Source organism: Talpa occidentalis, unplaced genomic scaffold (assembly GCF_014898055.3).
Source record: "Talpa occidentalis isolate TD23 unplaced genomic scaffold, MPIMG_talOcc4v2.1 talOcc4.14, whole genome shotgun sequence".
Taxonomy (NCBI): domain Eukaryota; kingdom Metazoa; phylum Chordata; class Mammalia; order Eulipotyphla; family Talpidae; genus Talpa; species Talpa occidentalis.
The window spans coordinates 54298830-54323322 of NW_023601433.1; the positions used below are offsets into that span (position 1 = coordinate 54298830).

At 41.8% G+C, this 24493-nt stretch overlaps 1 protein-coding gene across 1 annotated transcript; it reads right to left on the reverse strand.

Annotated features, from left to right (window-relative positions):
* Positions 1-4641: 4641 nt before the first annotated feature.
* KLF6 (KLF transcription factor 6) lies at positions 4642-13367 on the reverse strand. The gene is made up of 4 exons (XM_037510544.2): positions 13017-13367; positions 9668-10241; positions 8212-8335; positions 4642-7724 (listed from the first exon to the last, which is right to left on the reverse strand). Exons 1-4 carry the CDS (start codon positions 13218-13220, stop codon positions 7673-7675), a joined length of 954 nt encoding a protein of 317 aa, XP_037366441.1. The 5' UTR covers positions 13221-13367; the 3' UTR covers positions 4642-7672.
* Positions 13368-24493: the final 11126 nt, after the last annotated feature.

Sequence of the window (24493 nt, forward strand, 5' to 3'; positions counted from 1 at the left end):
ACTGTTAAGTGCTTCCAAGGGAACTTGCAACTTAACAAAGAGGTCGGGTGGTTGGGTAATAACTGTCCCCAGTTCTTGTACTAGTGTCTGACTTCCTGTTGCCACTCCACTTGGTCACTAAGATAAAAGCATCTTTAATAGGCAATGCTCCTGGTTCCCTACAAGCAGATAGCTCAGTTGTTGGATCATGATTAATTAATTAAGTAGGCATCATTCTTCCTCCTACTTCCTACACCTCTGTTCAATCATTCCCATCTAAGGATTGTTGCTGGGGCAACCAAGAGCTCTGACCCCACAAGTCCCTGTTGTTCCTGTCTCCTGTCTCCACTTCTGAAAGAACATAATGACAGATAGATATTTTAAATCAGATCACGGTGGTTCAATACTTTAAATCGATAGTGAACACTAACATTCTCTTGACTGTAACTGTCACAAAATGATTCATGTATCTGAATTTTGACCACAGTCAATTTTATCACGAAGAGTTGAATTTTTACAGTCAAAATACATGCATACATACATATGTGGTCAGCTTTGCTGTAGCTTTTGAGCTTGTATATGAATAGCTGATTTGCAGGAAGGTGGTAAATTGGACATGTGAAGATGGGGATGATAGCAAAGGATTTTTCAATTCCTGTCTGAAAAGGAGATAGGGCTATTGCCAGTCGCAGCTATTTTCTCTATCCCACAGTGCTACCACTTTCTCATCACCTCACCAACACAAACAGAAAAATGATATCTGGGCAATACTGCCTGCTTTTAAAGTGAATTAATAGATAAAGCCAGTGCATGCCATCACCTATCTTGCACATCTGGAAGGAAGTCTTGCACAACTGAAATGAAATGTGGTAATGTGAAACTTAGGAAATCAAGGGGAGCACAGCTGTGTGGAGTTGATACACGCAAGTCACTGATAAATGTTCCTGGGAATCTAGCAAAACACAAAGCTTCAGAACACACTGATAAGTGGCTTGGGGAACACTTACCATTAGCTAAGTAGCTACACCTTCTAAAAGTTAGTAGTTGCTTATGGAAACTTTGAATTGGGGGCTCTTAATTAAGAAACAATTCTAGATCATTCGATATGATCATTACTGATATTACAATTATTGTTTTTGTTGCTGTCATGTATTATGCAAAGGGAAGCCAGTGCAAGGCTCAGCAACCTGAGTTTGGAGAGATAGTGACAATGGGCATTCTAGTAAAATCTGTCTTTAATTGAAAATTCTGCAGTGACTGCTCAGCCCAGCATGACTCCTGTCAGAGCATGTGGTACCCAGACTTCTTCTCCATTTTGTCTCTTTTCATTCACAGACGTTTAGAGAATTCTCGTTAAAATTACTTAGAGTGAAACAGAGACCATGTTATAAAATAAATCTAGTTAAATACACTTTGTTGTATTGCCTCATTTGTGTGATGCATGGACCTAATTTTCTTCTCTTTGTGTCTTAACTACGTACATTAGGTGATGCTTGCCAATTAATGCAGGATATCGCATCCCCAATTGCTTTCTCTATCTTCTTAAACATTAAAAATAAATACATGCCATCTGTCTCATATCTTGAAAGCAATTCAAAATGGTTACTTTTGTTTGTTCAGGATTATAGCACAGTTTATAGCTTTCTTGCTTCTGACTTGTAAGAAAATCTGTCTCCATTTCATAAATGTAAGGTCACTTTATAAAGAATCCACAGAATGGGCAGAAGGCTTCCATGAGAGCCAGGGCAAGAAAGAAAGCAGCCTTGAATGCTGACTAAAAAGTTGGCCTTAGGCATTTGAGAGCTGGACTGGAGGTTTAACTGGCTAATTCCTGGTTAAGCCACCTAGGGAAAGCAGCTTAACTTCCTGACCCTCAGTGTTCTTTATCTGTACAACAGGAACAACATCTACTTTTTGGAGTTCTATGAGAAATAAAACACACACACACACACACACACACACACACACACACACACACACACACCATATTGCTTATCCAACTCTGGTTAAGGCAGAAGAAACAGAAAATATTTTCATTTTAATCATTTGAGGATAGGAATAATTCAGTTTGAGGAGGGTTGTTAAAAATACTTCATGGTAGGGCCTCCCTGGTGGCACAGGGATTTAAGTCTCAGCACTATCAATCTAGCACCAGCCACTGGGGAATGAGTTCAATCCCCAGTCAGGGAGCTGACCCACATAGCGCAGCAGACCTCTCCTGTCTCTCCTGCTGCTCCCCTCAACAGTGTATTTCAGTAGATTCATCTGTTCTGCTCCCCACTCTGTCTCTGGTGAATCCTCTCAATTCCCACACCTCTGCCCTACATCCCAGCTCTTCTATGCATAAATAAATAAATAAATCTTAAAAAAAAGTTCATGGTAGCATAAGGTTAAAATATAAGGTATTGCATGTGATGGGTTTTTTATAGTCATTAGAATACAAAGGAAAACAATTTGATTGCACTTTCCTCCACCATTATTTGAGCACACAAGTAAACTGGGATGTAGGGAATTGGATTGGTGGGCTGGAAAAACTTAAGAGACTTTGGATCTGAAATTCCTTCCTTCCTTCCTTCCTTCCTTCCTTCCTTCCTTCCTTCCTTCCTTCCTTCCTTCCTTCCTTCCTGCCTGCCTGCCTCCCATCTTTTTTTTTTTTTTTGAAGTAAAAAAGGGTATGCTATAAAGCACCAAATGTCTGAATAACTTAACTGTAATTAAAGGGGCATAGGCCAATTTGAGAACGTTCTGTTTTCCATGCTGAGTTAGAGAGATTTTCTTCAACAATACTTTCTACTGTGGCACAAGAGAAAGCTTTCTAGATCCAAGCCAAGCATTCTGAAGATGGTGAACATGTAATTTGAAGTCCACCCTACACTCACAGACCACAGAATTGTAGTGCTATATAAAATGCTCCCTACATGTGACCTTGCCTAAAATATTTTGGTCCAGTGAAGCTCAGCAAATTGACTAGAAGTACACAGCTAGTCAGGAGAAGAATATTTCTTTTCTTTTAGCTAGGTTTGAAAAAAAAAAAATTTAAGCAGACTGAAATTTTTATACTTCTATAAATATCCTTGTTGTACAGCTGATTCCTTGTGCGACAGTTCTCCTAACAGCCTTATTTGAACATAACCGAGCTGTTCGGCATAGTCTTCGCATGACAAAGTGGTCAAGTCTCAATAGTAGCCGAGAATGCATTATCAGGCCTTTATTTAGACATACAGTCAGGGCAATCCAACTATTAGTCATCTTGACAAGTGCTTCAGAACACAGCACACCCATGAGTCCTGGCAAAAATTTCATCTGCTTCCTGCACCCTCCCACACCACAACGCCTTTCAAATTGCTGATATTTTTACTGCAGTTCTAGAAAGAAAACTACTTAACACCCTTAATCTGGGGATGCATTTAAATTTCCCCTCCCCAATCATAAAATTAAAATCAACTAGTAATGTAAAACCTGCACATCTAACAAAATGAAGAACCACTATGAATTAGTGAGAACCTAAGTAACTGAAAACAGAACTTCCTGGCAATTAAATGAAGAGCAATGTTAAGCTCATTCCCACAGAAAACTTCATACCAGAGCCCCTTCTTCCAGGAAGCACACATTAATTTTACCATATCACTACTGATTAGTTTAATATGATCAGAAATTGCACTTTTAGATGAATCAGTTGTTGCTACTAGTCACTCGGGAAAAGCTGACATGAAAATCTAAAAATGCTTGTGGAAAATATTTCTAAAAAACCAAGAGCAGTCTATTTTATTTCCAAACAAACTCTATATACAATGCCTCCCATTAGCCTCTACAAAACAACACAGAGATACAGCATCACCTGGTGAGCATGTAAACAAACTTACTTTTTAAAAATTTTTTTTTAAAGATTTATTTATACAAGCACTGGGATACAGGCCAGAGGCAAAAAAGGGTGAGAGAATTCACCAGAGACAGAGCAAGATGCAGAACAGGCAGATGGACCGAAAGCACTACTGAGGGGAGCAGTGGGCGAGACAGGAGAGGTCTGCCCCGCCATGTGGGTATCTCCCTGGCTGGCCGGGAATCGAACTGGCGCTGCAGAGTCTGTGGACAGCTTCACAGCACTAAGCTCAACCCACAGTGCCACTGGGGAGGCCCAATCTCACTTTCTGTCCTATATTACTGGGCTAGCCAGAGAAGGTGGGGGTGCATTAGAGCGGATTGAATGGGGAAAGCTGTGGGGCCCATTGTCCCTCCCCTCCGTGACATTTGAGCCAGGTGTATAGGCCAGCTCAGGGAAGGACCTGCTGATTGGAATCGGGCTGCTGGAACAGCTGGAAGTGAAGGGAGGCAGTGGAGTTCCTCATTGTACAAATGCCTTTGCTATATATTCTTGAATGACAGGAAGATAAAACACAGCAGATGTTTTCCTTCTGTGCCCAAAAGCCTGGTGGTTGCTTCTGTCAGTCTCCAGAGGAGAGAATTCAGGGCATTTCAGAGAGAGCCATGTCAGGCTCCACATTAGTAGCAAGGACAGGACAAGCTGTGGGAAGCTGACAGGAGGGACGTGAGGCAAGCAGCCCTTGGGTTGCACAAGGAAGGTTTCCCAAGGCGAAGCCAGAGTGATTAATACAGCAGGAATGTTTCAACAACCCCCACAAAAAACAACCAGAGTCAAGATGCTGATAAGAATTCTTTTATGTTATTCCAATAAAAAATACATTCATACAGAAATATAACAATCTTGCAAAAAACAATTTCAAATAAAATCTTGTAAAACAAAATTTTACAAAAAATCTTACAAAGATTCTTTAGATAACAGGGTGCTTCAAAAAAAAAGAAATTTCACTAATAGAAATTTTTTTAATGTCAAGCAAAAAGTTTCTGCTTGATTGAGGCTCAGTTATCACCTGAACAGAATGTAGTTCTTTATGTACTTGCTTATTATGAAAATTACAGGCATTGACATACATGGCACCCAGCCCCACCCAATCAAACACTCCATGTTTCATAAGTGAGACAAGCCAGTGCATGTTGGGTTTTTTGTTTGTTTTTGTCTTTTGTTTACCTTCTTGCTTAATGGAATTGTTATGGCTAAGGACACAACAGGGCCAAAAAAGGAGTTTTCCAAAACCCAGCAAATCAAATGCTTGGATTTTGAATTGCCAAGAAAAAAAAGTGCATTTTTCCCCCAAGCAAAATGAAATGAGTTCTTTAGGTAAGTGTATGCATCAGCCCAGATAAAAAACCAGTTATGTGAGCTTTCATCACTGCTCATTTCCAGGAAGATCAAACAAAATATCCGCCCAGCTAGACTCATATGTATATATAGACTCATATGTGTATATATATCCATGTATGTATGTGTGTGTGAATATGTGTGTGTGCATATATATATACATATATATATATATGTGTATATATATATATATATATATATATATATATATATATGACAGATCCACACCCACAGCCAGCTGCTGGATGAAATGTCAGCTGTCCAAGCTGTGGTATGCCAATTCGGGGAAATTACTCGTTGGAAAAACTGGAAGAATCTATGTGCTGGAAAAAAATAGCTTCATCTGCATAAAAAGAGTTCTAAAAAAGAATCCCTGTGATTAGCTTACTCTTAGGTCAGATCTTCTAATAAGGCTGAAATTCAAAATCCAAACCTCAGTGTGTCTGAAACCAACTAGTAGGTTAGTACTTCATTCATGCCACGTTTGAATGGCCAAAGGGACCTTTTCCAGACCTGCCAATAATGATGAGCAAAGTCAGTTGTCTGGAATAGACTGGAAGCCAAGAGTCTGTAGCAAGTCATAAAATGAAAGATAAAGCCTTTATAAAAGTTATACTTTTCATTTTTACCTCCTTTATGGCCATTTTGAAATACTTCACAGGCTGTGGAATTGTCTAACTAAACATTCTAAATTCTCCTTAAAAAAATATTTATATATTATTTATATATATGTATATATATACACACACACTCACATACACATACTGTACACACAAATATACATACACGAGAATTCCACCCACTTAAAAAAAAAGTAGTATACTTTCTGTATTACCAACAGGTAGCTAGATAGGTATGTGGAACTTGTGCCTTTTAAGCAAATACATTAACATTGTTTTTTTATACTTCTGTATCTTTAACATGTGTGGAATTTTTACGTATTAAATACAGCCGGTGTGTGATCTATACAACTGTTGTGCAAAGTCTACATGAAAGCCTCATGGTGGCAGAAATGGTCAGATTTTCCAATTACCATGTTTTCCACTTTAACGCTGACAGTCAAGTTGTCTAAAATACTGAATAAATACTGACTTGTTTGGGGAGTTTTCAACTCTCTATTTGTGAAGGAGGACCTTAAGAAGATGTGTTTTTCTGAATTATACATTGATACAGTACAATGCCAGGTGAAAAAAGAGCCTTAATAAAGCATGCATCACCCATACCCCTGTATGAGACCCCACAGAAGGGCCACTTGCATAAGGCACCATTATTAAGATCTACAGTGCATTATCAGCTAGAAAACCAGAAATTAGTCCTCAAGGCATAAATAAGAGAAACTTAGCTGCATGAGAAAACAGTTTCTAAGCTTTAGTGGTTTTATCCACCCAACTGAGAAAAATTGTAGGTTCTTTGTCTAATGTAACATCAGACCAGCAATTCCCAGCCCTAGCTTTTTTCACACCCAACATGTGTCCAATGTCCTCAAAGGACATCATGAAATTCTCCAAAAAGTTAATTCAAATTCAGAATCATTTGAAAAATAATCCTATGCTGCACAATGCCTCTCTGGAAGGGGAGTGTTACAAAATGGAAGGGGAGGCTGTGTATGCCAGGCCAGAGGGCTAGGATCACTGAATTCCACAAATTGTATCTTAGCTGCTCAGTAACTCGAATCAAAATTGTATTCCTGATTTAAAAATGGAAAAGCATATAGTTCCCCAGACCATGCATTACTTTTGTCTTATAAGGAAAAGTTATCATTGTGTTATATTTGTAAATACACAGCTTATACAATGGGTAACAAATGAGCTCTGTTGTAGCGAGTAAAACAAGCTACTTGACACATTGCACGTTTAATAGCTGCACCAGACACGGAAAATTCCTCTCACTCGGGGAAGGGGCTTGCCTCCCCACACCCACTCACCACTCAGGGTCCTGACCTCCCATCCCCGCCCTCCACGTTTTCCCTTCTTTTTTTATCTTTTTTTCCCCCCTAAGGTGCAGACACCCCCACCCCCCAGGAAATGATAGGTGGTCATCTCATCTCATGGAATACTCCTCACACACAAACACTCAAACTGCTTTTTGTCTGTCTCTCGCAGTCTCGCGACCACAGGGGAGGAGATGCTGCCTCGGCAGCATAATAGATCTTTTACAGTCCGTAATCGATCCATCACACACAGTCACCCCACCATTAACATTCTCAGTGCACATGCTCACGGCAAAGGCTTCGGGACCACTCAGAAGATAGGTACCAGTGGCGAGTCCTGGGCCACCCAACCACCACACCCCACAGGTGCTCCGCCGCTTCTGACATGTCGTCTTTAGCCCTCGAATGACCTTCTAAGGAAAGGTCCTGGAGGCAACTGGGTAGGGTGCAAAATGGCATGCTTTGGCTGGAACACGCACCCTCCTTCCACGGCCGTCTCTCAGCGTGGAAGCCGTTTAAGCCGCAGGAGTTGCCACTGTGCTCCCTCAGAGGTGCCTCTTCATGTGCAGGGCCAGGTGGTCAGACCTGGAGAAACACCTACAAGAGCAAATCCCAATCGAGGAGTTAGGTGTCTGGTGCTTGTGGGCCTGCACCCCCCTCCTTTGTCCCCAGCTGCCCACTCTGGAAGGGAAGGTGGGAACTGACTGAGTCATCAAGATTCACTTTCAGGGGCAGGGAATTCCAGCTGATAGGAATATGAATGAAGGAGGCCCGTCTTCTGCTCCTGGGGTTCTCTGACCTAACCTTATTGCCCAATCTTTAAACTGGAAACTGAAAACAGCCAGCCCTCTCGGAAGTGTGAGTGAAATCACTCTCCTCCTCACACACAGAGCACAGGTCTTCCTAACTTGGACAACTGACACACTAGAGACACTTTTAAAAAGTCCCAGGCTACAAAAAGAAAGGCCAATCAATACAGCACAGGGAAGTGTCTGCCTGCCAGTTTTGCTGCAGGCCCACTGTTCAGGGGTCGGGGGGAACCTCAGGCCCTGTGTTCCCTTCTGGCCTAAGCTCACACACGTACCTGTCACAGTGAGAACATTTAAAAGGCTTGGCACCAGTGTGCTTTCTGAAGTGTCTGGTTAACTCATCGCTTCTTGCAAAACGCCACTCACAGCCTTCCCATGAGCATCGGTAAGGCTTTTCTCCTGGGAAGAGAGCACACAGCACATTGTGATTTCACTGAGCAATGAGGTAAGGATGCTACAACAGTGGGAAGGGAGTCAACTCATTAGCAAACTCAGGGGCCTGTGGCCTAGGGAATTCATAATATGCTTCCCTGGCGGCCAGCAGCTGGCACTCACAGGTAACAGCAACCCTTTCCTGACCTGGCTTCGGGTGCTGTGAAAGGGACCAGGTTTGGCAGAGCCCACATGCCCATAATCAGAGTTAACGTGGAGGAATGACAATTACTCAGACTGGCGAAATACTTCCGATATGAAGTGTCAGCCCACTGCACCCACAGCCTGACTGAGGGCAGAGTTTTATTGCTTTCTCCATGGCAACAGTTTCTCTCAAGCACTTATTTTGTGCCTTACTCACTCCCCTGTGGAATGAGTCTTTGTAGTTTCCTCCGGGACCTTCCACATTGCTCTAAAACTCATGAGTTTCTGGGAAACCCCGTTTGTTCCAAGGCCTTCAAAGCACTTTCTCATTGGCAATCAAAGGAACAAGTCTATCTCATTTCTTGGTCAAATTATAAATTTGAATCCAGGAAAAGTGCTACCTGAGAATAGGAGAAAGTTGCCTGGGCTCCTGGGTCCTGATCCCCACTCTGCCTTGAGTCCTTTTGGGACTAAAATTGAGGTCTTAGCAACCTTGCTGCCATTATTAAGATAACAGCATACATGACTTCATCTCTGAGACCCCAGCCAGTTCTATCATTACTGAGCCTTCTCATCAGTTATCCTAGAGACCACAGGCTCATTTTAAATGGAACATTCATCTAGGTTGTGGTACTTCATTAAGAGTTGCTTCTGTTTTCTTTAAATGGTAGAGAACCAAGGTCTTCTAGCATAGGGAAGTACCCACTAGCAACACTGCTAGGTCAAGCTCAGCCCTCAGGCCACTGTCAACGCCAGCATATGCCATACTTCCCTGTTAACCCTCTCCGACCCGTTAAGTTTCATTTTAAAAAACGGAGGCAACATAACACAACAATACATGGACACCGTGGACCGGCACAAAGGGTCTTGCTAACCTGGATGGTTGGAGTGGGTGGGGGTTGGGTATAGATGGAGAATGTGATTTACCTCTTCTGTGTTTAATCTGAAAGTGTCAACCATTCATCGGGCACAAATGTCCAGTCTTTCAGCTCCTACTCTGTACTCCCCAGAGACCCAACTCTTTTGGGGAAGGAATGAGGTGAGGATGTGTCTGTCTGACAGCCTCCTGAGGGCCCAGCCCCCTCCCAGGGCTGGTGCAATTCAGGGGCACCCACCAGCGGCCCCTGCCCGTGCTGGGTGGCAGGAGGCACTGACCTGTGTGAGTGCGCTGATGTGCTTTCAAGTGGGAGCTTTTGGTGTAAACTTTTCTGCAGCCATTAAAGTGGCACCGATGCACCCTCCTCCGGCCGTCAGGGGAGGCGTCCCCACTGCCTTTGTCGCCTGGCTTCCCGGAAGTCCCACCTCGCACCTTCCCAGGAGGGTGTAGCTCTCCAGACACACAACCCCAGAGTTGAGAGGATTCTCTGCTCAGTTCTGGAGAAGAGGGGGGTGTGGAGGTGACAGAGGAGCTCAGGTTCCCCGAGTTGACTAAAACTTCGCCCATGGGGTCGGAGGTAAACTTAGTGGTGGGTGAAAGTTCCTCGGAGCTGTCCGATGCCTCGCTGCTCACGTCCGAGTTCAAGCTGTTGGTCTCCAGGTTGTAACCAAAGCTGGGGCTGTTCAGAGCATCCTCAGGGGGACTGGAGGAAATCTTCAGGTCGGAGTCCTCCTTTTTCTCTCGAGCCAGAATGATTTTGGTCCACAGATCTTCCTGGCTGTCAAATTTGATCTCCGAAGCGGACACATAGCAGGGTTCACTCTGCAGGTAACGTTCCAATTCCAGGCAGGTCTGTGCGAGGGAACACAGGAAGACACGTGATGGTTACTACTCCCGAAAACAGAACTGAAAGTACATTTGCAACAACATGCAGGCATGAAGGCCGAAGGAACAGTGGACCTCTCACTAAAGGGCTCAAAACCTTTCATCATTAACAATCTGCGTCTTCAGGAAAGTGAGAGAAAATTACAGTTTCAGAAGAAAAGCCAGGTGAAATGACTCCTGGCTTCCCCCCACTTAAACCTGTGGCCACAATGATGCTGATGTCTGAGTCAGTTTTTGTTTTAGTTACCAGTGTTGGTGTTGCTAATGAGTTTCCTGTAAACCACACAAAGAAAACCATCCTCGGACACATCCCCCACTAGCAGGTTTAACTAGATTATCTGACAGCCTCAAAAAGCATGTTCAATAAGGAAGGCCCCCAAAAGGCAGCCCTACCCACAAGGCAAGGTATTCTGACATACATGTGTCTCCCTTTGGAGACGCAGCTGACAGCACAGGGCCACACAGACAGCAGATGGCAGCTAGGAGGGTCTACACTCAGGGACATCTATGGAGCTGCGGAGAAACCACCCATTTCCTGCTCAGCCAGACCCAGGAGGCTTTCAAAGAATGCCATTCCCAAGTGCAGGGCTGCGCACACCACAAACTTTAATGACTTCTACAGTGGTCAGAGAAAAACAAGGAACCACAACAACAAGAGAGGAGAAATAATTCCAGAATAGCCATCTGCTATTGTAAAGGAGGCAAGAGGGGAAATTACTTCCCGGCCCTGCTGGGAGTCCCACAATGGACAAGAACTTTATCTACTGGCCAAGAGTACAACTGTATGAGTCATCACTCTATTTCTTTCACGCAATGCCAAAGGAGACTTCCTTTTGAAATTCTGACCAGCAGCCAAAAAATGGTCCCGGTTCAAATATACATGCAGTGTGTCATGAACATAGCGCCCTCTCCCCAGCTCAGCAACCGACCTTTCAAGAAGCTACACCTGCCGGAGACCAGCATCCCCTCTCCCCACCATCTCAAACTTTCTAGCCACTGGAAAAGAAAAAGGGTAGGAAACATTTTAGGACCAAATGATGTCTGCCCTTATCTTTACAGGATCAATAGCCTGCATGTCCATATAAGGCTGTCTATACTACTGCACTACAGATTTAAATTTCTAAAGCAAACTCGGCTTTTTTTTTTAGCAAATCATCTTCAGGACCAGCAAAGCCTACCCAAAGACTCATGCTTGCTTACTTAGCAGTGTGCCTGCTATCATAATATAGCATCTACCCAGTCCCCTCCCCACAGGCTTCTCACACAGCAAGCATGAGCAAGCAAAGAGGGGAAATCATTGTTTTCTTTTTACCCCTAAAATTAGATGTCTGAGTTACAACCTACACCAAAGTGTTCTGAGGAGAGATGGCAAGATCTTTTATTGATGTTCCAAGAAAAAGGAAGGCACATTTATTGAGATCTTGTTAAATTTTAATAATCTGGCTAATTTAAAATCTCCATTATGCTGATGAACACTGGGGACCAGGACTAAACTCTGGGAGAGTTTAAAAGCCTCTGAAGGGGAGCAGCAGCTCAGCCTGGCTTGTGGCCCAAATCCCAAAAGCCCGAAGGAAACTACTTAGATCAATTTCAATCATGTCCTAGGGAGCTGCTTCTTTAGGAGGAAAGGGGGGGGGGAGGGGAGGGGAAGGCAGAAGAGGGCTGCCAACAATTAAGCAGGCATGTGAAGGTTGCAACACTTCACATTTCATCCCTCTTAAAAGCTTTCTAGGCTTTGAAACCCACAGAATATACCTCATCTGCTAATTCACTTGGTGGAAAAAAGCAAACAGCCTAGCAAGGCTGAGAGACTATCCTAAGCCCTTCTTTTTTTTTAAAGACAATGGGGCAAGTGTCAGATTCTCTCTCCCCTTCCTTATTCTAAAGAATGAGCGGGGGAAGGGGCTAAGTTTCTAAAATGTACAATGTCAAAAATTCAGTTTCACAAAAAAATGCTGTAAACACAGATTCTTCTTCCCAAACTAAGACTTGAAGCAATTCGGCAAGACTCACTGTCATATGACTGGTAAGTCACTGGTTGTGCAAACATCATTGGCTTTTTTTTTTTTTTTTATGGTCAACAATAAAAGCAGGTAGGAAAAACAAGGCAAATCTAGACAAATCTTAAGGATTCCAAAGAGGAAAAGAAACTGAAAATGGTCTGGTAGAGAAAAGGAGTTGGTAGATGTTCCACTGGCGAAATTTTTAATAACAATAAAAAAAAAAAACCTCTTATGTACAAACAGCAAACAAAACAAAACAAAACAAAACCCAATCCCTTAAAAAACACCCTTGGCCGCAAGTTCACTTGACAAGATCCAGCTGTGGCGTCTGGACCTGGTACAAGCACCAAACTTCTGCCAGGGCTCGGCGGGGATCGCAACGCGGAGCTGGGTCAGCCTCGGGAGGATGCGGTACCGGAGCCCCAGAAAGGGGCAAAAACACTGGGGAGCGACGCAGGGCTGCTGCGCTCCACTCAAATGACAACTCTGCTCCACGCTGTAAAAGGCTCCTTTAAAGTGCCTTCCGCACTGGAGGCAGCATAGGTACGTTTTAGGACTATTTTTTTTTTTTAATTTTAAAGAATTTACCTAAACCTTAAAAAAATTAAAAAAAAAAAAAAGAAGAAGAAGAAGAAGAGGAAAAATACATCTCCAACCACACACCATCCTGTCTGTGCGTGCACGCACTCCCAGCTCGGTGCACCCGGGTGGCACCTGGCACCCGAAAATTCCTATTTACCTGTTGCCAATATTCCTCCAGGGAGGGCAGCGCCGAGAAGTAACCCGTCTCGTGCACAATCTGGAGTTCCTGGAAGATGCTGCACATTGGGAGTACATCCATGTCGGGTTGGAAAAGACAGTTACTGCTGTTGTAAAAACAGGGAGGTGTGCGGTCTGGAGTCGGGAGCGTAGCAGCACTGCCTGCAGCTCTGGAAAGTTTCATGCAAACTCAACTGCACAGCAATTAGGCGCCGCGGGTTCGGATCCTGCCGGAGCCCAGAGACGCGCTCGCGAGCCCACACAATATTTGCAAACACTGGACTGACTGCAAACGTAACCCCTGCAAAACTTCCCTATTCAAAGCTCGGCTGCCAGCCTCCCCCCTCCTCCCGTCCAGGCTCCCCCCACTCCCTCCCCCCACGTGACTCGCCAGTGCCCGCCCCGCGCACCGCCCAATCACGCCGAGCCCGGCCCGGGGGCCGCGCGCCGATGATGTCAGCTCGGACCAATGGCGGAACGCGATACACAGCGGCCCCGCCTGGCGTGACCGAGCCTCTCCATGACATCCCTCACCATTGGCTCAATTCGAACTTTGGCCCGTTCTGATTGGGAGAAGGGCTCGCAGGCTATTTTTAGCAGGGTATATAAGGCGCGGGCTGCCGCGCGCCGGAGGAGTCGGCGCTGGGAGGTGCGCGGCCGAGCGGCTCAGTGCGCGGTGGCCGGGGAGCCGGGCGTCCTGTCCTGGGCACCCGGGTCCGCACCGGCCGGCCGCCGGAGGAGCGGCTCAGGGTTCCACGGCCGGCGGCGGCGGTCGCCAGGCCGGGTCCCCGTCTTCGTCTGGCTTCTCTTTAGGTCCCCTTTAGGCTCGGGACGCCCCGAACCCCTCTAGCCTCGGTCCCCCTGTGTCTCCCCTCAGACCTCACACCCGCGGCGGGGTCACTCGGGTGGCCCGGAGAGCAGGAACAAGGGACTGTGGCTCCGCATTTTTTGGGGGGTGCTTGGGGAGAGTGGGGTCTAGTGCACTTGGGATACCTTCTTTGTGAAGTCTGTACCCCTCCTAAGGACCCCTCACCAGGCAGGGGGTGGTAGGTATACACCTGGGAGACCTACCTGCTTGCCTGGGTACCTGCCTAGGTGCTCTGCTAGCTTTCTCCTTGAATGTGTAAACAATTGAAATTAGGTTGGAGCTGACAGTATTTTTTTTCATACATATGTTTTCCTAAAATACACTACAATGCTCATTTTCAAGAACAATGCCAACAAAGAATGTGCATTTGAGAAAGTTTTGTCAACATCCTTATAAAGAAGTCCTTTAAAGTAACGTCCTTTTAAACTAAGTTTTTAAAAAGTAAATATAATAAAGTAAAAATCAACAAGCAACTGTAAACCAGAGACACACTACAGGGAGGGGAGGAGGGAGTAGGATCAAAATAAGTGAGGTAGGAGTTGGGGACTATAACCAAGATGAAAATGCAAATGAAAAATGATGTAAAAAATATATAAAATAAAAAGTCTGTAAGAGAATGTTGAGAGGGTTTTGCATATTAGGTTTTAGCAGACTAGAACAAGCTGGAATATAACCAGGATTATGAACCTGTTTGATTCTAGGCAGGGACCTTTGTGAATCAAAAGTAAGAAAAGTCTATTAATCTTGCTATATTGTGGGGTCTATGAAGGTAATCCAAAATGAATTGATAAAAATTATTGACCTATGTCTTATTTCATCCCAGAAACAAAGGCATGATTTCATAGGTGACACATGCACCCTGAGTCCATTTCCAGGATGGAAATGGTTTGGCCTTGAATCATGCACAGGTTCACAGGTTGAGCCAAGGCTTTCACACACACACACACCCTCCCTGTCCTTCCCCCCACCCCCCCAGCAGCTGGTATTATTTGGGAAATGTGTCCAAGAGTGAGGTTATATTGGGGTTTTCTCACTAGTTAGCAGTTACCGAAGGAAACAAGTATTTAGTAAATATATACAGAAAGCCTGTGTGCTTGACCATATGGAAAAGAGTGTGTTAGGTTAGGAAGATAAGTTAGAATGTCCTGTTCTAATAATTTTCTTGGTCTACATTTCTATAGACTATAAATATGTCTTTGTCTTTTACTTGGCAATGCCCACTTATTAGAAGATTGTATTGTTTATTTTTAAAAGTGAACCTAATTGGACATGATACAGATATATTCAAAATGATTTTTTTTTTGGGAAAAAAGTATAAACATTCAACACATTATTCACACAATGGCTAGATACAGAGGATAAACATATTTACAAAATGGACAATAATCAGGAGGCAGGGATACATAGGGAGAAATATGTCTTAAAACAAGGATATTTATCACTACTGGTTTATGCAACTGTTGGTGGAGATACAATGTCAGGTTTTTTTTAATGAAAAATAATATGCATGGGGTCTAAGTGTTCATCATAGTACCTGATTTTTAAAAAAGAGTAGCAAAGAAGTATCACAAAAAATCCTGCAGAGAGGGAAGTGTTGCATGTATAAAATGATGAACTTTAGACTCTAGTTATTTCTGCTACTGTATGTGTGGCCTTGGTCATTTCCTTTAAATAGGAGACGAAAGTCTCCCTAGCACAGTTTGGTAAAATTGAAAGAGATGATGCATTAAAATCCTCCGTATATGGCAAATAGTAGTCATTCAACATTCATCCATCTCTTAATTTGCTGTTGATATTTATTTTCTAATCCCCCTTTTTTCTAAATTGGTGAGTGAATACAGTCAATAAAATGAAATCACCTTTGCAAGTCAATAGCCTTTTTCAGTTATGAGAGATTCTTCTTTCAGTTGTCATGCTGCTGGTCTATGCCACCATTTTCAGAGTCAGGACCCATTCCATGTCACTGCCCTCAGTTCTTTCCATATCTTGAATGATGGAGGTGTCTGACCCCCAGCAAATGCCAGGTGATTGCCTCACCTGCCCACCTTCCCTCACTTCTCCACTTAATCCCCAACACATCTATTCCCTGCTTCTTCCCTTCTCACATATCTGGCTACACTCATTTGCTTTATACCACTAAGCTCTTTTTGCCAATTTAGAAAAAAAAAAAAAGTGTATTGCTTATACTAAGTTCACATTTAAAACCAAAGTTTCAATTTAAAGACTTATGGATAATATATTGGTTTTAAGTACTTCTGATCATGCTCTTTTTCTAGAAAATTCTAAAGGGGCTATTAAAAGGAATCTTATGAAAATATGAAATGTTTGGGAAAATATGTTCATACACATCAAAATTTTGTAGAAAGAAAAAAAGGAGGAGGAGATGAGAATCAGCACTAGATAAATCTGTGCTGTATGTTACACACTATGGTAAACCCTTTCATTTTATTCCACTTAATTCCCCGTAGCCCTTTGAAGTAAGTAAGCTTTATAATCCACAGTTAAAAAACAAAAAACATTTAAATCTCAGAGAAATTGTGTGACTTGTTGAAGAGTCTAAGTTGACAAATTGCAGGATAAATATTTCAATCTCTGCCTTTCTTATTCCATAGGCTACACTTTACACCTGTCCAGACATTCTCAAATGGAAATTCTCCAACTTGACTGTGTATAAAGGTTATCCAGGGAGTTGGTCATGGACAAAATTCTAAGGCAACCCAGTGATTCATGCCCTATACTATCCCCTCCTCCGAAAGACTACCAGTGTGATGGATAACACACTCATGACTAGTTTGCTATCAGTTGACTCTGACTTGACCAAAAGGGAGAGTATAATGAGTGGGCCTAAGTGAAGGGATGTGTCCTTTAAGAGAAAGTGAAACTCTGCTGGTCTCAGAGGATATAAAAGCCTCAACAGTTTTATAGCTGTAAGACCTATACTACTCACCACCAATTTGAATTAGAATAAAAGAACTCCAGGGCCTCCCTGGTGGCGCAGCGGTTGAGTGCTGGGTTGCGAAGCTGGCCGCAGCCTCTGCAGCGCCAGTTCGGTCCCTGGCTGCTCCCCGGCCACCGGAGGAGGGTCCCACATGGTGCGCAGACCTCTCCTGCCGCCCGCTGCTCCCCTCAGCAGTGTGCTTCGGTCCTTCTGCCTGCTCTGCTCCCCGCTCTGGCTCTGGTGAGCTCTCTCACCCTCCTGTGCTTTCTGGCTGTACCCAGTGCTTGTATAAATAAATAAATCTTTAAAAAAAAAAAAAGATTCTACAAAAAAAAAAAAAAAAAGAATAAAAGAACTCCAAACACCAGATAAGACCACAGTCCTGAGTAGCAACCAGATTTCATCCTGTGAAATCAAACTTCAACACAATTCCCAGGTTCTCGGACTTCTGACCCACATGAACTGTAAGATAATATGTGGGTGTTGTTTCCAGCTGCAATGTATATGGCAAAGTGGTATAGCAACTAAAACAAACAAACAAACTAACAAACAAACAAAAAAACCAAACCAAACAGCTCTTGTTAGAAATCCATATTCCTAGGCCTCACTTTTAGAATTCAATCTTATAGATGAGGGGTGGGACCAGGAAGCTTTTTTTAATGAGCATAAGTGGATCAGTGTAACACATTTTAAAAAGCAGTGATCTAGGATTCTGCTTCTGAGCATGGAAAAGTAGTTCCTATTGGACCAAGTCTCCCGCATATAACAACTGTAAACTGGTCAAAATAAAAATTGCCTGATTGCTCACATTTACATAAATAGGATTAAAGGGAAAAATAAGAGAGAAATTTTGAAAAGATTTTGAATTTCACAATAAGGAAAATAAGATGTATAACAAATTTGTGTGATATGGCTAAAGTAGTGCTTAGAGAGACATTTATGTTTCAATACTTATATTACAGAAAAGTGAAAGGTCTACAATAGATAACAGATCTACAATATATTATATTACAGAAAAAGAAAGATCTACGGTCAATAACATAGGGTCTCACTTTATTTTATTAATAAAGTTAATAAAATCACCAAAGTTTATATAGCTAAGAAAACAAATATGATAAGAACTAAAATCAAAGTACCAGAGAAAGAAACAAATTAGGGAATTAACAAAGCCAAAAACTGATTCTTAAAATGTTAGTGAATTAACTGGATTGATCAAGATAAACAGATAAATTACCAATATCATAGTAAAAGAGAGAGTAGGCTATAGATTTGTATACTTATGATAAAATTTTACAAGAGAAACAATTTGTACAAAATGAATGTTTCTTGAAATAGAAAAACATACCCAAATGATGAAAAGCAAAATTTATTTAGATAGCACTGTATCTATTAGTGAAATTTCTTTTATTATCAAATGTTTCCCAGATTTTTCCCTGTAGTAGAAGTAAATACTTCCCAAGTTCTTTGTGAATCCAGTATAACACTTATAACAAAACCTTACCAAGACATTACAAAAAAAAAAAAAAAAAGAAAAGAAAAATCCAGTATTTCATGAATATAGACACAAAAATCCTTCACAGGGGCCTCCCTGGTGGTGAAAGGGGTTAAGTCACAGCACTATGAAGCTTTCCGCTGCCACTGCAGCATGGCAGGAGTTAGATCTGGGGCCAGTCTGGGAGCAAACCCACATGGTGCAGCAGACCTCTCCTGTCTTGCCTGCTGCTCCCCTCAGCAGTGTATTTCAATAGATTCACCTGTTCTGTTCCCCACTATCTCTGGTGAATCCTCTCACCCCCTGCACCTCTAGTCTATACCCCAGCTCTTGTATGCATAAAATAAATAAATCTTTAAAAAAACACACGCGAAAAAATCCTTCACAGAATATTAAAAAAAATAATTCAGTGGTATATAAAAAGTGGTTCACTGTTTGGGTGTATTTGCGTCTTCTCCAGATGTTGTGTGGATTTTCTCTGGGGGCTTTGTTTTCCTCCTACATCCTAAAGATGAGCATGCTTGATTCATGGCTGAATTCCAATTGTCCCAGTATGGATGAGTGTGCATGTATGTGAAGTATCCTGTGATGGAAAGGCATCCAAGGCAGGGTGGATCCTGTCTTGACTCTGAGCTGCTGAAAAACGACTCCAGCTCCCTCAACCCCACGCTATAATAAGTGGGTTGGAAAGGATTGAGTGAGTACAAATGACTGATTGATATTAGAAATATTTAAAAGTTTGATGATACTTTTGTGACCAGAAATCTGCCATAGGAACTTAGCTCTTATTTACATCAATTAGCCTATGGTTTTGTTTGGTTATACAGTCTTTCAGTTAAAGTCAGTTTCCAAAAACCATTAGATGACTTTCAGTGAGGACTTACTATAAATGAAAGCTAAGTTGTAAAGCTTCCAGAAGAAAATTTAGCAGAAAACCATCGTGACTGGAAGTAAGCATAGCATATGTATTTTGGGCAGAACAGAGAAAGCTATACTATAAAGAAAAAAGTTCTAATTGATAAATTAGACTTCATAAAGAAACTATTAAGAAAAGAAATGGGCAAGGCACAGTGGAGAGCAAATATTCTCAGAACTTTTGTCTGGTATTGAATAGTTTTCCACGAAGTGTAAATAACTTATACTGACCAGAATAAAAATAAATTTTAATCACAAAAATAGGCAAAATATTTATTAAATCTTCCCCAGGAGGAGATTCAGGAGCATTGAGAAAGCCAAGTCTCAAAAACTATAATTGGCTACTAAGCACATAAAAATGTGTTCAGCATTTTTCATCAGACAAATGTTAATGAAACCCATCAGCATGGCTAAAGTTCAGAAGACCTGAAGAACCAGGTGTTGGTGAAGATATGCGGTGAGTGACCAGAAGCTTCCTGCACTGATGGTGTGAGGTAAACTTCTATAAGCACCTCTGGGAAAGATGTGGGCATTTTTAGTAAACAGAAACAGATACCTCCTTCGTGACTCAGCTCTTCCATCTTCTAGGTGTTTAACCATGAAACACTAATAGAATATGTCTACAAAGAGATTTTTGCAAAACGGTTTGTAGCAACTAATTTATTCATAATAGTCAAACCCAGGAAAACACCCAGAGTCTATAACCAGGAGATATGGCATCTCATAGAATATGATACTCTCATCAATGAGTAGAATGAGCTGTCACATATGCAGTAACTCAAATGTATCTCAGAAACATTGGCCTGAATCAAAGAAGTGTGCTCACAGGAACAACTACTATAAGATGCAGTTTATAGTAAGTCCCAATATGGGAAAAACTGATATGGGGTTGCCTCTGGTGGCATAGGGTGAGGTTGATGGTAAGAATGTGAGGGGTGAGGGAGCTCTCCCAGTGCTGCTTGGAGCTTAGTTTATGCCTGAAAAGGGAGGTTTGGGTTAAATAGGTGATTGATTGCCTGTGTCCTACTGACCTAATGGCACAGTTAAGATATGCATTTCACTTTCTGTAAATTTGCTTCCTCCCAATAATGAACCATAAACAAATATTGAAATCTAGTGACTGATGTACAAATCCAGAAGGGAAGTATACCAAGATATATAGCATACTTTGAGACAGAGAGAGAGAACTGGAAAGAGACAGAGACAGAAAGAGGAGGAAAATGATATACTGATTTAGGAAAACTAATGAGTCAAAATCTAAAAGTAATATATGTAGATCATATATTAGTTTCCTGTGCATGTTGTAACAAATTACTATAGCTGAGGTTAAATGGTTAAATTGCTTTCAGACCCTGGAGCACAAAAGAAAAAAAAAAAATCTAAATTTCTCTTTGAGGTTCACAGATGCAGTTCATTTGAAGATGACACAACCTGAGCAAGTCAAAGCAACTAATCTTGATCTGAGCCCCAAGGCTGTCTGGAGCCAGGAGATTGCAAATGCAGAGGAGGTGGGCTGCTCAGAGGCAAAAGGCCCACCAACAGAAATTCAGAATTCCAATTATATGAAAAAAAAAAAAAAAAGCATTTTCATACTTCTTTAAGTTTGAAATGTCTTGTAATTAGTCAGTGAACTTCAATTCAGCCAGACTGGATGTGGACCAGAAGAATCTGAACCCAGAGTTCTAGTAATGGCCTCTGAGCCGGGAGAAGTAGCGGAGGGAGCATATTGCTGTGCCCCCCATAACTGGCCTGTATGGGACCGTGGCTCTCTTTACCCTTCTGAACCAGGTCCATGGCTCACTGAGGAGTGGACCTGACTCTCATCTCCACATCTCATTGCCAAGAAGAAGCATTCAAATTTGGATATTTGATAGGTGAATCAGAAATATAAGTTAACTAGCTTTGAGACATAGTGTGTGGAAAGCAAACCTTCCGAGTGAGTGTTTGCCTGTCTATGTTGTGGTGTTATCTTGTTTTGTAGCTATTGGTGAATCCTTAACTTCCCTGCTAGGTTATCAGCTTCCACTATTAGAGACCTCAAACATCCTTCTTCCTCCCCAATGTTAGCAGGCGTTCTTCTTGAAAGAATTTTCTTTTCTTTATTTATTTATTTATTATTATTTTTAAAATTTTATATATTTTTTACATCATTTTGCACAATGTGTGCATTTTCATCTTGGTTATAGTCTCCATACAATACCCCCCCTTGTTTTGATCTAATTATAATAAAGTAAAATTCAAAATCAACTAGCAACTATAAACCAGAGACACACTACCAGGGGGAGGAGGTAGAAGGATTGAAAGAATTTTCTAAAGGCAGCAATGTTGCCCACTTCTCTGTAAGGCAGCTATGAAAATTAAGATTCAAAGCTAGAGTTTATAAAAAGGTGAAAAGAAAATGGAAGATTGCCAAAAATTAACGATTGATGTATTTGGTGTGAATCCAAAGCTTGTCATTGAAGATTCAATTGTTAAGGAAAAAAATGAGGGAGAGAGAGAGAATATAAAAAATGGTTACTCAATGCCTGCAAATGTATCAACACTCTTTAAATAAACAATCCCTATTTGTGTTTCCAAGATGTCTATACCATCACTAAGCACCACAAACACTCATGGGAATAGTTATTGGCTTGTAACTTTCTCTCCTTTCACTGAACAAAGAATGTCCTTATCCTCTTTTACAATCAATGTTTGGTATAATGCCTAGAATCTAGTAGCTACTCAATAAATACTTTTTGAGTAAACAAGTCCATGAGTCACTGCCTGACTCAATAAGGGATTTGTCTCTAGGTTAATGATGTTGCTAAAAAATATTTTCTAATTTTCATAAATGAAGATAAAATTTATTCCCACTCCAATTCATCAATAATTTTACTTTTTATCCTATATAACTCATAGTTTATTTTACTTTACATCTGAACTGTTTTTCACTTAGTAACTCATATATGAATTGTAGTCCTGAGTAAATATCTTGGATTCACTTTTTGTGAATTCCATTTTCTGTTGTATTAACATTTTTTCTTAGTTTTGCTGGTAACTCAAGTAACTTCCTGAGAAATGGGTGAACGTTCATTTTTCTATCTTCACCTAAGTTTTCTCTAATTTTCTCATATATTTGTCTACTAATTTTGCTGGATATGGAATTCTTGGTGCAATTTTCCTAGGGAATTTGAAGATATTGTTCTGTTATATTCCACATTTATTTAATTGTCGAGTGTTTAGTTTGGCTTTTTTCTTCCTGATTCTTGGGTCTTATCACGTAACTGGTAATACCTGGCACCAAAAGTTTCCTAGTATTTTACATTTCTATGTTTGTTTCCAGGTAGATTTCCTCCTGCAGAAATTCTTTTCAGGGCTCTGTAAGGGACAAGTCATTTAGGATAAGGTGGTGGGGGGAGGAGAGAGAGAGAGAGAGAGAGAGAGAGAGAGAGAGAGAGAGAGAGAGAGAGAGAGAGAGATGAGAAAGGTGAGTAAGAAAACCAGAAAAGAAAGAAACAAGGAAAAGAAGAACCTCAATCGTGCTGGGTATTTCAAGAATAACACAAAAAAGAGTTTCCTATAAACCAAGGAACCACACTGAGTATTTGCAAATGCTACATGGGCTATATGTTGGTGCTGCTTTTCTCTGAAAAGAGAAGTCTTGAATAAAAGTGATTTCCAACTTAGCTCAATTCAGAAGGTCATGCATCCTTCCATGTTTCTTTCTCATTTCCACAAAATGGTGACATTTTCAGATGAGTCAGAAATCTCTGCCCTCTCTCTGGTCACATCTTTCCATTTCTCTAGTTGTAAAAATGTTTCCAGTATTCAAAACAAAGCCAATTTTATTAGTCTTTGTTGGGCATTGTTCTGTGTCTTCAGGATACAGGGGTACCCAAAGCTTACCCTACAGCTTATGTTCTAGCTGGAGGGACAAGCAAATAGTAACTCAGGGGGCAACATGAGCTATGAAGGGTACATTCCTGGGACTTGCTGGCCATGCTGTCATGGACAGGATGGTTTGGAAGGCCTGTTGGGTGAGATGCATTTGTACAAAGAGAGGAAGTAAGAAAGAAAGATGAGGAGTAGTGACATCAGGCAGAAGGAACAGGCAGAATGTAATTATCAAGAGATAGAAGTTTCTTTTTCACCAGAACTTTAAAAGACATTTAGGTATTTCATATCTTGCCAGGTACTTCTTTATGTATAAATTTCACTTCTTTTTATTAGCTAACATACCTTCTTAGGTAATCTCAATATAAACTTCCAGGAGATCATGAGACCTACATTTAACTGCTTGGATGAAATAAATATTTTAAACTTTATATTAAGTGGTTGCCCAGAATCTCCTGTTTGATGATGTTGCAAGAATAACTGAATTGAATGTATAAAACCAGGTCAGCCCAGAGAAGATGAGAGTACTTCAAAAGTCCCTCAATTCTTGTTTATTTAATAATTCCGGAGACAGCAGAATATCTCTGTTTTAGGGTTTTGCTGATCTTACAAAGCTCCTGGGACACTCAACAACACATGGGGATTCTTGCGTTGAAGAAACAGAAGAAACAGAATTCCCAAGGGCTGCCATCTGCTTCCTGGAATGTCCATCAAGATTTATTTCTTGTGGTGATACAACTCCTGGGGGTGAGCTCATAGGAGTTGGCTTCCTGTAAAATTGTTCCCTGGGGTTGTTCCCATGATTGGGTAACGGGGGTACTCTTCTTTCTTTTTTAAACATATGTTTATTTATGCATACAAGAACTGGGGTACAGGCCAGAGGCATGGCAGGGTGAGAGGATTCACCAGAGACAGAGTGGGGATCAGAACAAGCAGACTGACTGAAATACATTGCTGAGGGGAGCAGCGGGTGAGACAGGAGAGGTCTGCTGTGCCATGTGGGTAGCTCCCTTGCAGGGGATCGAACTTGTGCTGCAGTGGCTGCCAATAGCTTCATAGATTGTGTCTTAACCCCTTGCGCCACCAGGGAGGCCCATGGGGTACTCTTTTTTTTAGTAAGTGTTCCTTTGCTCAGAGTTATTGAACACAAATGGGGACACCTTGGGGTTCTGAGCGTGAATCTCACAAAAACCCTAGGTAACTAACTGGTCTTCCCAAATCCAGTGATGACATGTGAGCTCCAGGATTTAGCCCGATGGTTCAGTGTTTGTGCACTTGACCCTCCAGGATCCTCAGCATGCTGAAGAGCTCAGGAAGTATTGCCTGAGCCAACATTGAGGTGTCAGTCCTCAAAAGTGGAATGTTTTAACT